The following is a 12,311-nucleotide window of genomic DNA, read 5'->3' as shown; positions in this document are numbered from 1 at the left end:
TTTGATCCTGTGCACCTGTCAAGATTTTCTGATGTGTAAGAACTTATAATTGATACTTTTCACAGTTCTGGCTTGCATAAAGTAATTTAACAAAAACAAATGTTCCATAAACTGTATTGTGTGATAATATCGTAAGTGTTTTAAGGATAGCCACCAGGTGGGGGTATAAACTCAACTATCTCCCACAGTCTAATCTGTTTATGAGACTTGGGTTCTAACTGTTTGGTAGCCAAGTTTGGAGTCTAAACAACCTGTTATAGTTGATCACATGCAGTCTGGTAAACACTATAACTGTGAGGGAGGAATGTATTTAAAATGCTTAAAGTGGTACATTTACAGCAAAGCTGTGGCTAGTGTAGTTGAGCTCTATAATGCATCTGTCTGGTTATTGTACAGTATGTATTCTCTTGACTAGGAGCCGTGGGGAAGTTGCTCTGCTGAGGGGGTTGGTTTTTCTACATTTCTGGGTTTAGTTCAGTATAGTAGAATGTTTCAAATTCTGGGAATAAGTTATGTGGGATGGATTTGTGCTTGGTGGAGCACCATTAGTATATGATGTGTGTATGGGTGTGTGTGCTTCCTCTGGGTCTGTGGGATTTTGGCCCATAATTCCTGCAGCTCTCAGGTCACAGCTCCGTTCTCACGCACATATTTGGCATTCCTTCCCCGACATGATTACCATACACCTTCCACTCTGGGTTTGGCTACGCAGAATATTTCCATCATTCCCGAGTAGAACTGGAGCAACGTTCCAGAAATGAACAACTCACCCCACCACCACCCCTTGCTCGCTCTTCTTTATCCGACCCCCATACCCCCCCTCTCCTGTTTCCCTCCCACCCCACTGTCTCCTCCTTATACCACCCCCCCTCCAGCACAGATTCCTGCTGCCTTGCAATAGGAATCCTCTGGTACAACCCTTTTTTTCCCCCTGAGTCAGCTGTTTGTGTCTCCCGGCATGATTGGGTCATTTGGCAGCGACATCTCTTCAGTGACCTCCCGCTAGGATAGGGAAGGAAGGGGAGGGATGTGGGGGATAAGGGCAGGGTAGATGAGAAGCAACTATGAAACTCAAACTCACTACTGCATGTTTCCCTTCCTCTGTTTTGTCTTATCCTTCATACTGTATATTCAGGCTATAACTTTGCAACAAGGAGGTGACGGTTGTTTTTTGCAAGAAAATTGGTGGTCAGCTGTTTTTCAGCTGCTGTCAATGTCAGAGGGTTCCCGAGTGAAGCTGGTCAATCTTAGATTTGTATTTTTGTGCAATTTATTCAGATCAGAGCTTGAGACCTCCAGTGAATACTTCACCCATACCAACCACTTACAGTTCGAGAATCCGTTGTACTCTGGGATTCAACTGCTCGCACCTTGGCTCTATGAGAGATCTGATGGTTTGAATAAAAGTGCTGCAGGTGTCAAAGAACATTCTGTGGGAAATCCAATAGCTACAGTAGCTCTCATAGCTGAAAGGAGGAACAGAGCAAGGTTTTTGCCATGATGTTGGCCCTTGATACTTGCTCAGGATATTTTAAAATCTCTTAGTTTTCTCAGATTTGCAACTAACAACTAACAAGAATTTTCATGAAAAATAATCTGTGGAATTTTTTTTTTCAATTAATTAATTGGTTTAGCCAAAAAATAGTGAAAATCTCTTTCTGGGGTGGGTGGTATGTTGATATGTATGCCATGTTAATTTTATGAAAAAGGTTTTTGTTTTGTTTTTTGTAAATAAAATAAGTAGATAATGTCTGGTTTCTTTAATCCTCTGAGTTAAATACCTAAAAATTAGATGCAAAACAATCATCATCATTAGAGATTGTTGTTGTATCAAATCAGGATTATATACAACAGAAAACCATTCAAACATCACGCTACAGTAGCCAGAACACGTAAATATGTAGTATTTTTTACTTAAATGCTGAGGCAATAATTATCAAAATGATTGCCTATTTATGTTCTCTTGATACACTAAAGCTATCCAAGCAAATCTGGAGCCTCTCAGAACGTGAATCTCTTTCTATTCGTGACAGAAATGAGCGCATGTGAAGAAGCAGTTCAAAGACACACAGGAAATGTTTCTGTAAGGTTTACTGAGTCAAGAAAGACTGCTGCACACAGAGCTGAAATAAATAAATGAAATAATTTTATCGTAATAATTATAGTAACCGTCATAGTAAGATTGCTTATTTAGGGTTTCTGTCTTCTTTTATATATATAATATATATATAACTTTCAATAAATTGATCCCTTTAATATTTTTTTCTCCTGTGTGTATGCATGAGACTTTGGTTTGTTCCACTGAATGTCCTGGTAGCAGCATTCTGTATCCACGGTATCGCATGGGAGCATCATCCCCTGGGTCGTTTCTATAGCAATGCTAATAGAGAAGGCACCCTCCCCGCCTTGTCGCCCCCCTGCGCTTGTCATCCTCTGCACCTATAAGCTGAGGGTGTTGTGTCCTCGGGGTTGGGGGTGGGGGGGTGCAGGGCGTAGGGAGGAGTCATGAGGAAGGTCTCCAGTTGTCTTTGGTCAGTCGTTGGTTTGGTTTTTGTTATTGGCTGGCTGTTTTTTGGTGCAGCTTGGTTTTTATACATTCCAGTTCCTGAAGCTTCAGTCCCTGCAGTGAGTTGTCACGGGTTCATGCAGGGACTGTATGGTCCCTCTCCAGAGTCCCTCGTGATCCAGCTTCACTTACGGTTGTTGGTGCACGCACTCATACACACACACACAAACCCATACACACTGTTACATATATTTCTTCATCTTACAAACATACATTTATTCAGTAAGTCACTCACTTAATCATTCCCTCATTCATCCATCCATTCATCCGACAGTCTCACAGGCTCCCACCAATTTAGCGGTGAGAAACATAAGTGCGTCACATGTCAATAGTCCATTATTTGTTTGGTGCAGATCATTTCATCCCTTTGTCCTCTCCACAATTTTCTCCGCAGTCTTCTCCCTCCTGTTTTCCCTTTATTCTGTAGGATAAGCACCCACTCCCTTGTTCAGTCAGTCTTTCCCACCCTTGTTCTGTCTGCATGGTCCAGTTGTAATCCCATACTTGACATTGTCCAGCTGGTCCAGAACAGGAGACGGGAAGGCCTTGTGGTTTTTGTGGTTGTGGAATAAAGGCCTTTGTGGAGCCATAAGCTGGGGACTCTGTTTGGTTGCCCTTCAGGTTCCCTGTCAATATTTCTGGTCTATGAAAGGGAAGCAGACCAGGTCCATAGAGCTTCCAGTGATGGACCAGTAATGGTCCAGTTGGTCCAGTAAGGGAACTAAAACTGAGAAGAATGATCACTAACTAGGGGGCTGTAGTGGCAAATTAGTAGGTGTAAAGCTAAACCCCATGAATGATTCATCAAGTTTCTGGTCAATGTTTGTCCCAACAAAGGGAGGTGTTCAGTCATGTGAGACGGAAGAGATGACTAGGTTAGCCATTTTCAGGCTCAGGTCAAGGCTCTGGATGACAAGACAGTTGGTGCTAGTGTTAGCCACTACTAGCGGGGCCCAGTAGCACGTACCCTCTTGCCCCGCTTGCTTACGGTGGTGAAGCGAAAGGGGGTGGTGAGGTCAGGCTGCTCCCCAGGTGGGAAGCGCTTCATGAAGTGTACGTCCTGCTGGTTGGGGAGTGTGTGGGGTCCACGGCGAGGACGCCCTCTTTTCGTGAAGCCCACATACCAGCCTGTGTAGCGCGCTGACATCAGAGCTGTGTAGTGGTTTTCCAGAACCTTTTCCACAAAGACGCAGTCAGCGCTTCGATTACTGGCCTTCTGAGAGAGCAGAGAAACCACAGGTACCCACCCATACACACACACACACACACACACACACACACACACACACACACACACACACACACACACACACACACACACACACACACACACACACACGCATACATTTGGAGAAACAAAGAGAGTCTGGTCAGGAAACTGAATGAAAATACAATCAAGATGTTTTTTTGTCTCTGTTCATGTCTTGATAAACCAAAAGAAGTCTCACCTTTCCTACCAGCTTGCCCCTGCGGTTCATGCACAGGTAGAAATTGGTTTCTTTGCCCCGGATTCTCACCTGGCTACCAAAGGTATCGGCCTCCACTACGAGCTGGGCTTGTGAAGGGACAGACAGAAGGACAGACAAACATTAGAGCCACAGTGTGATTGTGTTTAGTTGTTCTCTCAGGTCTATTAGGTTTTACCACATACGTATTAAAGGTAGAAGGATTGGGGTAGCCCAAATTTCGAGCTCAGTTAGTTCTATACTGTGTGCCATCACTTGCCAGCAAAAAACAACATTCAAGCTTCCATTAATGGAGTGACATTAATTGCTCAGATTACCTACCATCATTAAATCAGATTTTGCTTTTAAACCAGGTAAGGCATTCACATTGAATCACAGTTTTAGGATTCATAGCTGCTATTAAACGTGCTGATAAATCACACACAGATGTAAATGTCTTTGGCTGGACAGATGGTTGTAAGATAAGCCTGGTCACACACATGGATGTGAGACCGCTGACCACAAATGGGCCTCGTAAAAAAGATAACAGCCACGAGCAGACAGAGCACAGTGGGTGTAAGAGCAGCAGGAGAACACTCAGATTGAGTGTCTGCGACCCTGTTGTTTTAAGGTGTGTGCGTGTGGCCCTGTGTGTTTGTGTGTTTGCAGGTGCATGCGTGTTCATCCTTTCAGGCAATATCGCTTCACTAACTACACATCTTCAGAGAGTGCTTGTGCCTGTTTAAAAATAAATCCCTAAAATGGTTCCTACATGACCTTAGTCAACAAAGGGGTCAAGAGAAATCAATACCTCCCTCCCTCTTGTCCTCTTCCTCTCTTCCCCCAACTCTCCTCTCGTCTCCCTTCTGTTCTTTCGCTTCATGTTTATATCTTCATGCACCTGGCCCTTCTTTGCTGTATTTCTTCTCTTTCTGCTATTGATTCCCTGGTGTAATACCTCAGTGACACAGTTGGTCTCTTTTAGTCTTTAGCGTGGTATCTGTCAAAAGCAGACAGTGTTCTGCATCTACGGTCTAATTTATGTCTTGAAGTGGCACGTTACCAACCTGACATGTTTGTGAATGGAAGGGATGTGCAATATGAGCCATGACTGGAGTTCATACAGAAATATGAACTCTAGCTTTATGGCTTGGCTTTCTTTAGCCCATTGATTCTGTGCATAGTTTAAGAATGGGTTAGACATCATTACAGATGGAGAAGGTGGAGAGGAGGAGGGAGTGGGGGATGGACAGAGGGAGTATAAAGGATGGAGGGCGGGCGGGAGAGCAAGCCTGCTGTTTTAAATCCAGAGGAGACAACAGGGAGGATGAGAAATCAATGCAGGGATCAATGAAGGAGATGAGTTTCTAACATTCAGTCAGACACTCTACCTGCAAGGCTTCTCCGACTAACTCACGCTTTTTTTTCCACTAACACCTTCTTTCTCTCTCTCTCTCTCTTTCTTTTGCTCTCTTGTGAATCATTGAGTCAGCAGCCAGTCGATGAGGTCTTTGTACTCCCAAGACAAGCTCCACTGCCCCTCTGCCAAAGCCTGGGGAGGCATGTGTGTGTGCTTTTGTGAGTGTGCCTGCACAGCTGCATTGTGTATCCGTTCATGCATGCACTTGGTCAACCTTCAAGTCTTTGTACTTGTAGTCTTTAGATGGTGTGAGTGTGCATGTGTGCAAGTCAGAATTTTGTGAATCTCAGTGATGCATTCACATAGATGTACCAAAGTGTTAATCTGTGTATTACTGCCTCTCCACACACCTCTGTGTGTGTGTGTCTTACCATATTTGTCTCCATCTTCTCCACGGGCACTGATTCTGCGTCCCAGCACCTGGACGTGTTTGCCACTAGTGCGACTGTAGAGCTGGTAAACCCGGTGGTGTCGCCGACTCATGGTGTCTCGCACCTGTGTCTGGTTCTCCACATGCACACTGAAGTTGACCCCATCCACACCAAGTACCTGCTGAGAACCCACATGCACACAACCAGAGGTTGGCGCGCCACACACACACACACACACACACACACACACACACACACACACACACACACACACACACACACACACACACACACACACACACACGCACACACACACACACAAACACACACACACACACAAACACACACACCGAGTCATGAACAGGCCAGGCCTTAAAATTTGCACCTACTACAAATATGCAACATGTCTTTTATACTGTAAAATCATTCATTGTCATGCCTGCAGACTCTTACCTGTAATGGATTGCACATCACCAGCAACATCTGGATACATCTGGAAAAAGTAGAAACAGATGCGTTTAGAAATATGTAAGCAACATTTAATGTTGGAAGAGTCAAGCGTGACACCATGATTTCCATCTCTTTCTTCTCTGCCATTCTCTCTGTTCAACATGTCTGTCCCTTATTGGGTGATTACTCACACTGCTGTGTGTGCAGCTGGCACAGCAACTTTACATACAGACAGGCAGATGTCCAGGGATCGGCAGACAGACAACACCCAGAGCAGTGTTTATAGTTACGCTACCAGCCTTCTGTCCAAACCCATTTTTTGACCCATCAGTGACTTTCGCCAACACCAAAATCTGGCCTCCAAATGACCTGATTGGACCGTGGCGAAATGGCAAACATGCCGAGACAACTAGAACATGTTTTGGTTTGGACATCTAAGGGAATGGGCTGGCTTATTTGGCTGCTGCATATATGTAGACAGCTGGGCTTGACTACAGGTGTACACGCTGCTGTGATGTGGCTTTGGAGAGCGGTAGACTGTGGTCACATTTAGAGATGCTATGAATAAGTGAGAACATGAGCTACCAAAATGTGTGGAAATATGATTTATGGAGGAATCAACAGATGAGGAATAATTATAGTGGTGTAGCATGCAGAATAGGTGTGTGTTGTCCACATGAAAATATAATTTATGTGGATTATTACTTATTTCTACCTTATCCTCCTGACTATAGACATTTATGACAGAAACAGCTGGTTTTAGTTACAATTAAAATTCTTCCCACTTTATCTCATTGCTTAATTGAAGTTTAGACCTTGACCTTGGATATATCAATTGTTATTTACAGCTTTAGAAAGGGAGGGAGTGAGTTGCGCAAAATCTATTCTGGCAGTCCTTGAACTGCTCTGAATTAGTGGCTGCAGATTTGAAGAAGTTCAGAACTAAGTGTGTGGGCTGAAAAGCAATTCTACAACTTTTGTCTTTCCCCACCTCATTCTTTGCTATCTCTCTGCATGCCTCTTCCCTTTCTGCTCTCTCTCTTTCTCTGACTTGTTGTCCTCCCTATCTTTCCTCTACCTTATCTCTCTCTTTCCTCGCCTCTCTGTCCACTCTACCTTTCTACTATCACTCCCTGCCTCCCATCTTCCTTTATGTTTGGGGTTAGCGAGGTGACTCCTCCACACTGTCATGGGCATGCACACAGATGTGCAGATGTGTGTAGGGTGTGTGTGTGTGTGTGTGTGTGTGTGTACAGGAGGAGCAGGCAGCTGACAGCTGGGCCAAAGCAAAGACATACGCGCTGCTGAGACAGGGAGATAGCGAGGAGGAGAGAGAGGTAGACTGAGAGGTACACAAAAGGATAGAGAGAAGGCAGGACAGAGGAAGGTGATGTAAGAATAAACAGAGGGGAGATGAAGCCAGAGAATTCTGACAGAGAAATAAAAGAGGTGAGATAAAATCAGAAAGAGAGGGTAGATGCACAGATGTGAGAAAGAGGAGAGAGGGATTAAAAAAAGACTAAGGTTACACCTCTAAGAAAGGAGAAGAAAAAGTGCCAAAATGAGAGACAGTAGTGTAACCACAGAGTGTGGTCTGGCGTGAGAAGTAGACAAAAAGATAAATAATGGGAAAGAAAGAGGAAGGGGGTTCAACTCATGCACATCGTAACACATGTCACTGCCTCCTGACTCACACACACACACACACACACACACACACACACACACACACACACACACACACACACACACACACACACACACACACACACACACACACACACACACATACATACACACACACACACACACACACACACACACACACACACACACACACACACACACACACACACACACACACACACACACACACACACACACACACATATATATACCATCATAAACATCTTGCTTCCTTTCTCTCAGCCCTTCTCTTCCCAATCTTTTCTTTCCCATAGCTGGTGTGTTGGCTGTTGAGTTGTTCTAATAGATGCAGACATCCTGGGCAATGCAATAGAGTGTTGGCCCTCACATTTTGCCTGCGCAGCCGAAAAAACCTGAGCGCCTGTGCATTGTGAGGACTCTCAGCTGTTAAAACACCAAGGCTGCACTGCCGCCGAGGACACTGCAGGAAAAGTGCCTCAGCACTGGATTCCCCCGCTCCCACAAAAACCACAGACACTCCATATTATGCCAGCCACAGAGAGAAAGAGAAGGAGAGAGGAAAGAGGGAGAGAGGATCAGCCGGGGGTGGGGGAGGGATGAGAAAATGAGAGAATAAGAGAGCGCAGAGTAAAAGTCAGGGAAGTAAAGACAGAAGGAGGTATGGAGAGAGGGAAAGCCCGGTGCGCCTTGGCCAGCTGCCAAAACAAGCAAGGGTCTGACATCATAAACCTGCGTCCCAGCAGATCTACCATATGGAGGCTGTGGTTAGACTAGCAGGCCTCAGCACCGAGGACTGGGCACCAACATGGAGTGAGAGTGGTCGGCCTGGTGGGACTCAGTGCAGAGCAGCGGTTTCAGCTGTGTGTAGCAGTGGTTAGAGTGGTAGGCCAACACTGGAGCAGTGGGCTTCGGCACATTGCAAGAGTTTCAGATGTTCAGCAGTGGCCCTTGGTGAGGAATAGTGGTTAGGCTAGTGGGCGTGTGAGTGGTATCAGCAGTAACAGACCCAACGGTGGAGCAATGGTTAGAGAAGCAGAGAGCCTTGATATGGAGCTGTGGCTTTAGGAGAAGAGCAACAGGTTGTTGTGGCAAAAGGCTCGTGGCTTTTCTCATTGACTGAAGACTCATCATCAAGTTGGTAAAACATGTTTTGAGAATAAATGCAGATATGATGAAGTGGCTGTGGTAAAAGCGATAGGCAAGAAGGAAATGAATGGATAGATTATTGGCTCTGGTAGACTTAAACTAAAACCAGCAGACTAAACACTCCAACTGCTCCTCCTCAGATACTGCCCGGGGCGCCATCATTCATCAGTTATTAATTCATACTTTTTATCTGAGCAAATATCTGTGGAAAAATGGGGTATAGGCAAGACAGGAAGACAGATGTAGGCAGTTAGGTGGGTAAGTGGAGAGAGTGTGAGGGAAACACAGAAGAGAAAGAAAGTCAGGCAGACACCAGCAGCAACAGCAGCAGCAGCAGCAGCAGCAGCAGCACACACCCTGTCCAGGTTGTGTGAGGAATGAGAAGTATCTGGAGATGACTGCCATCTGGGAGAAGTACAGCCGACACAAAGAAAGAAAAATAAATCCCCTGGCTTTTAACAAGACACACCTCAAATGGGCAAACTCAAGCCCCCTGAGTCTGTATCCTCCTCCCTTAGATTTGCTCTTGGCACTATATCATTTTCCTATCCCACTAGATAAAGCCGGTGTTATTTGACTCAACTTTTGAAATATTTTCAATAGGAAAAAAAAACATTTTTTTGGCGATGGGAAAATGGCCTTCGCTAAGCCAGCTTGGCCATCCCTGAAGTAAGTGCAGATGGTGATGGAGATGTTTATGGCAGGTTTTATGAGTAACATGGCCCTGACTCTGACCCAGTGACCCTGAACTGTCAGCCAATCAAAACAGGGCCTTCCATGGCATGTTTTCTATGGGGACTGATGAGGAGTGATGTAATCGTTAGACACTGCAACCTTCCTCTCCATCATCTTCATCTGTAGCTATAGGCCTTTCATGGAAATAGTTTTAAAACTGAAGAAAGACAAAGAACCTGAGTAAGAAAATGAGATTATTACACAATAAAGTGATAAAAGTGACTTACAAGACGGTCAGCGTGGAAAGAAGGGACCACATTGCTTCCCCCCTCCACTATGGAACTTGGCCCAGAGACGGTCTCCTTGCTCGGTCTGAGCCAGTCCGACAGTCCGGAGAGTTCCCCTCTGGTGCTGGAATCCGCTGGATGTTGTGCAGAGTCAAAGAGTCAGCGGACACTCCCGTTGGCATCGGCGGCGGCGTGCCCCGGTTCCCCCGGCGTGGGTAGATATGCGGGCGCGGGCAAGGTGGGGTTTGAGGCCGGAGTAACTGTGCCACTGTGACCGCCGGGCAACCTCTAACAGCTGTCCAGACCGGTGGAGAGACGGATGGGCGGGGGAGCAAAGGGGGGGAGGTTAGGGCTTTAAACGCTGCGCGTCCCCGACAAGTAGAGGAACAGGTGAAAGCGCGCGCACGCCTCACAAATTACAAACTCCAATCGACCTTGTTGACCCTCAGAATGATGCTTGGCCCTGTGGACAGATGCGACGCGTGCGTAATCTTCTGCGTAATCCAATGCGTAACGTTTAAGCGCAACAGCAAGCTTCTGGTCTCCAAAATGAATTCTGTAGTAGGTAAGATGACAGAAGAAAGGAGTGCTTGTCCTAACACAGGCAGGAGCGGGAGCAAGGTTTAGTCCCAGCAGTGCAGGATCAGGAACTGTTTGAGGTGGGCTACCTGGGCTGGCTGATGAAGCAAACGGTGAGCTGGAGACGGGGGTTCTGCGGGCGCAGGGTAATGCAAGGCGGTCTCGGTCATGTCTGCGCCCCCACGCTGGATCAACGGGTCTGTGGCTCAGGTGACACCCACCAACAGTGTCCGACAGGGAGAGTGATAAGGTCCCGGAGCGGTCCAGCTCAGAGGGGTATATGGAGAGTGCTGAATGAGAATGGGAAGGGATAATAAAGGAGAAGGAAAGACGAGTGAGGGAGGGGTGGCTGGAGAGGATGGGAACAGCTGTGACTGGGTGGCAGACTCAGCCACCCGCGACACAGCGAGGAAATGACAGCCGCACTTTGCACCTGATTTTCCGGACTTCCCCGCAGCCTCAGCCGCTGGTTACCGCCTGGCTGCAGTAGTCCTCCCTGCGCCTTCTCGACACAATACCAGCCAAAACACAGCACGATGACATCACCTCCAAAATGTTTGAAGGGGGAAAATGCAATCCGATCTTTTTATTTATTTTTTTAAACGTAGAAAGTTTAAGCAGTTTCTCTGAAGGGGAAAAAACACGAAAGTCTCTTCGTTCCGAGAAAAACGAACTACGCGGTGCAAGAGGAGAGAAGACGAGCTCGCCAGTTTCTGAAGAAATAAAAGTTAAACGGGCCCACTGGAAACGTGTTTACTCAAAATCACACTGACATATCGACTCCCAGTCCAAAACCTGCACCGTCCATCTGCCCTTTATATCTGCCTCCCTGTTTCATTCAGACACCAGAGGAGAAAACGCAAGAGAGAACGCAGAAAGAACCCAGTGGTGTGTTTTTTTATCCACTTTTCTGGTATTATGTAGATCTTTCTCCCTTTCAAAAAATTCCAAGGTTTCCTTCAATAAAAAGCTCTTCTTGAGGGGGGCTGCACAGGAGAGGCGCGTCGGCAGGCACAGACCTCACTCCAAGAAAAACCAGAACAAGATTTTAACAGACGCGGATCAATCCTCCCTCCTACCCTCCCTCCTCTCCTCTCCTCTCTCCTCCTCACCCCCTCCCACCGCTCTCTCTCTCTCTCTCTCTCTCTCTCTCTCTCTCCTTCACTCACACGCATATGCACACTTATTGGATCAAAATGGGATTAGTCAGTCGCTATTCGATGCCGACCAAACTAACACCGAAGAAATATCAATTTTAAGTAAAAAAAACTGCTAATGAGGTGATATAATGTCTCTTGTTTACAATACAAACCAACTTCCAACATTTCCCCGAATCAGGATAATTTCCAACAGGTCGTTATTATTTTTATCTCTTCTGCTTTATTTCAACTAATATGTGTTTATATAAATTCTTGAAAAAAGCAAAATACATTGGAAACGATTTGAATTATGTAATTTTATCTGGATGGAAATGTCTTTAACCGAAAGAGAAAGTGTAAAAAAAAATATGATAAAGATTTTTATAAAACAAAGACACCTGCCTTAGTCATGTTAACATCTGCCTTAAAAACAAGCAGACTTTTTGGCCTCCATTATCTCCCCTAAAGATAACCTTACCCCTGCAGCCTCAGTGGCCCCGTTCTCAGGATGAAGTGTGGAGGGTAGTGCACTCACTCAGTTACACACACACACACACACACACAC

At 45.8% G+C, this 12,311-nt stretch overlaps 1 protein-coding gene across 1 annotated transcript; it reads right to left on the bottom strand.

The window, feature by feature from the left end:
- Positions 1-3,387: 3,387 nt before the first annotated feature.
- On the bottom strand, positions 3,388-10,060 carry fgf18a (fibroblast growth factor 18a). The gene is made up of 5 exons (XM_062425590.1): positions 10,029-10,060; positions 6,256-6,295; positions 5,803-5,980; positions 4,015-4,121; positions 3,388-3,782 (listed from the first exon to the last, which is right to left on the bottom strand). The coding sequence occupies exons 1-5, from the start codon at positions 10,058-10,060 to the stop codon at positions 3,510-3,512; spliced, it is 630 nt and encodes a 209-aa protein (XP_062281574.1). The 3' UTR covers positions 3,388-3,509.
- Positions 10,061-12,311: the final 2,251 nt, after the last annotated feature.

This window comes from Scomber scombrus, chromosome 9 (assembly GCF_963691925.1).
Source record: "Scomber scombrus chromosome 9, fScoSco1.1, whole genome shotgun sequence".
Taxonomy (NCBI): Eukaryota; Metazoa; Chordata; class Actinopteri; order Scombriformes; family Scombridae; genus Scomber; species Scomber scombrus.
Note: the sequence above shows the minus strand (reverse complement) of the source record. Positions and strands in the feature narration are given on the sequence as shown.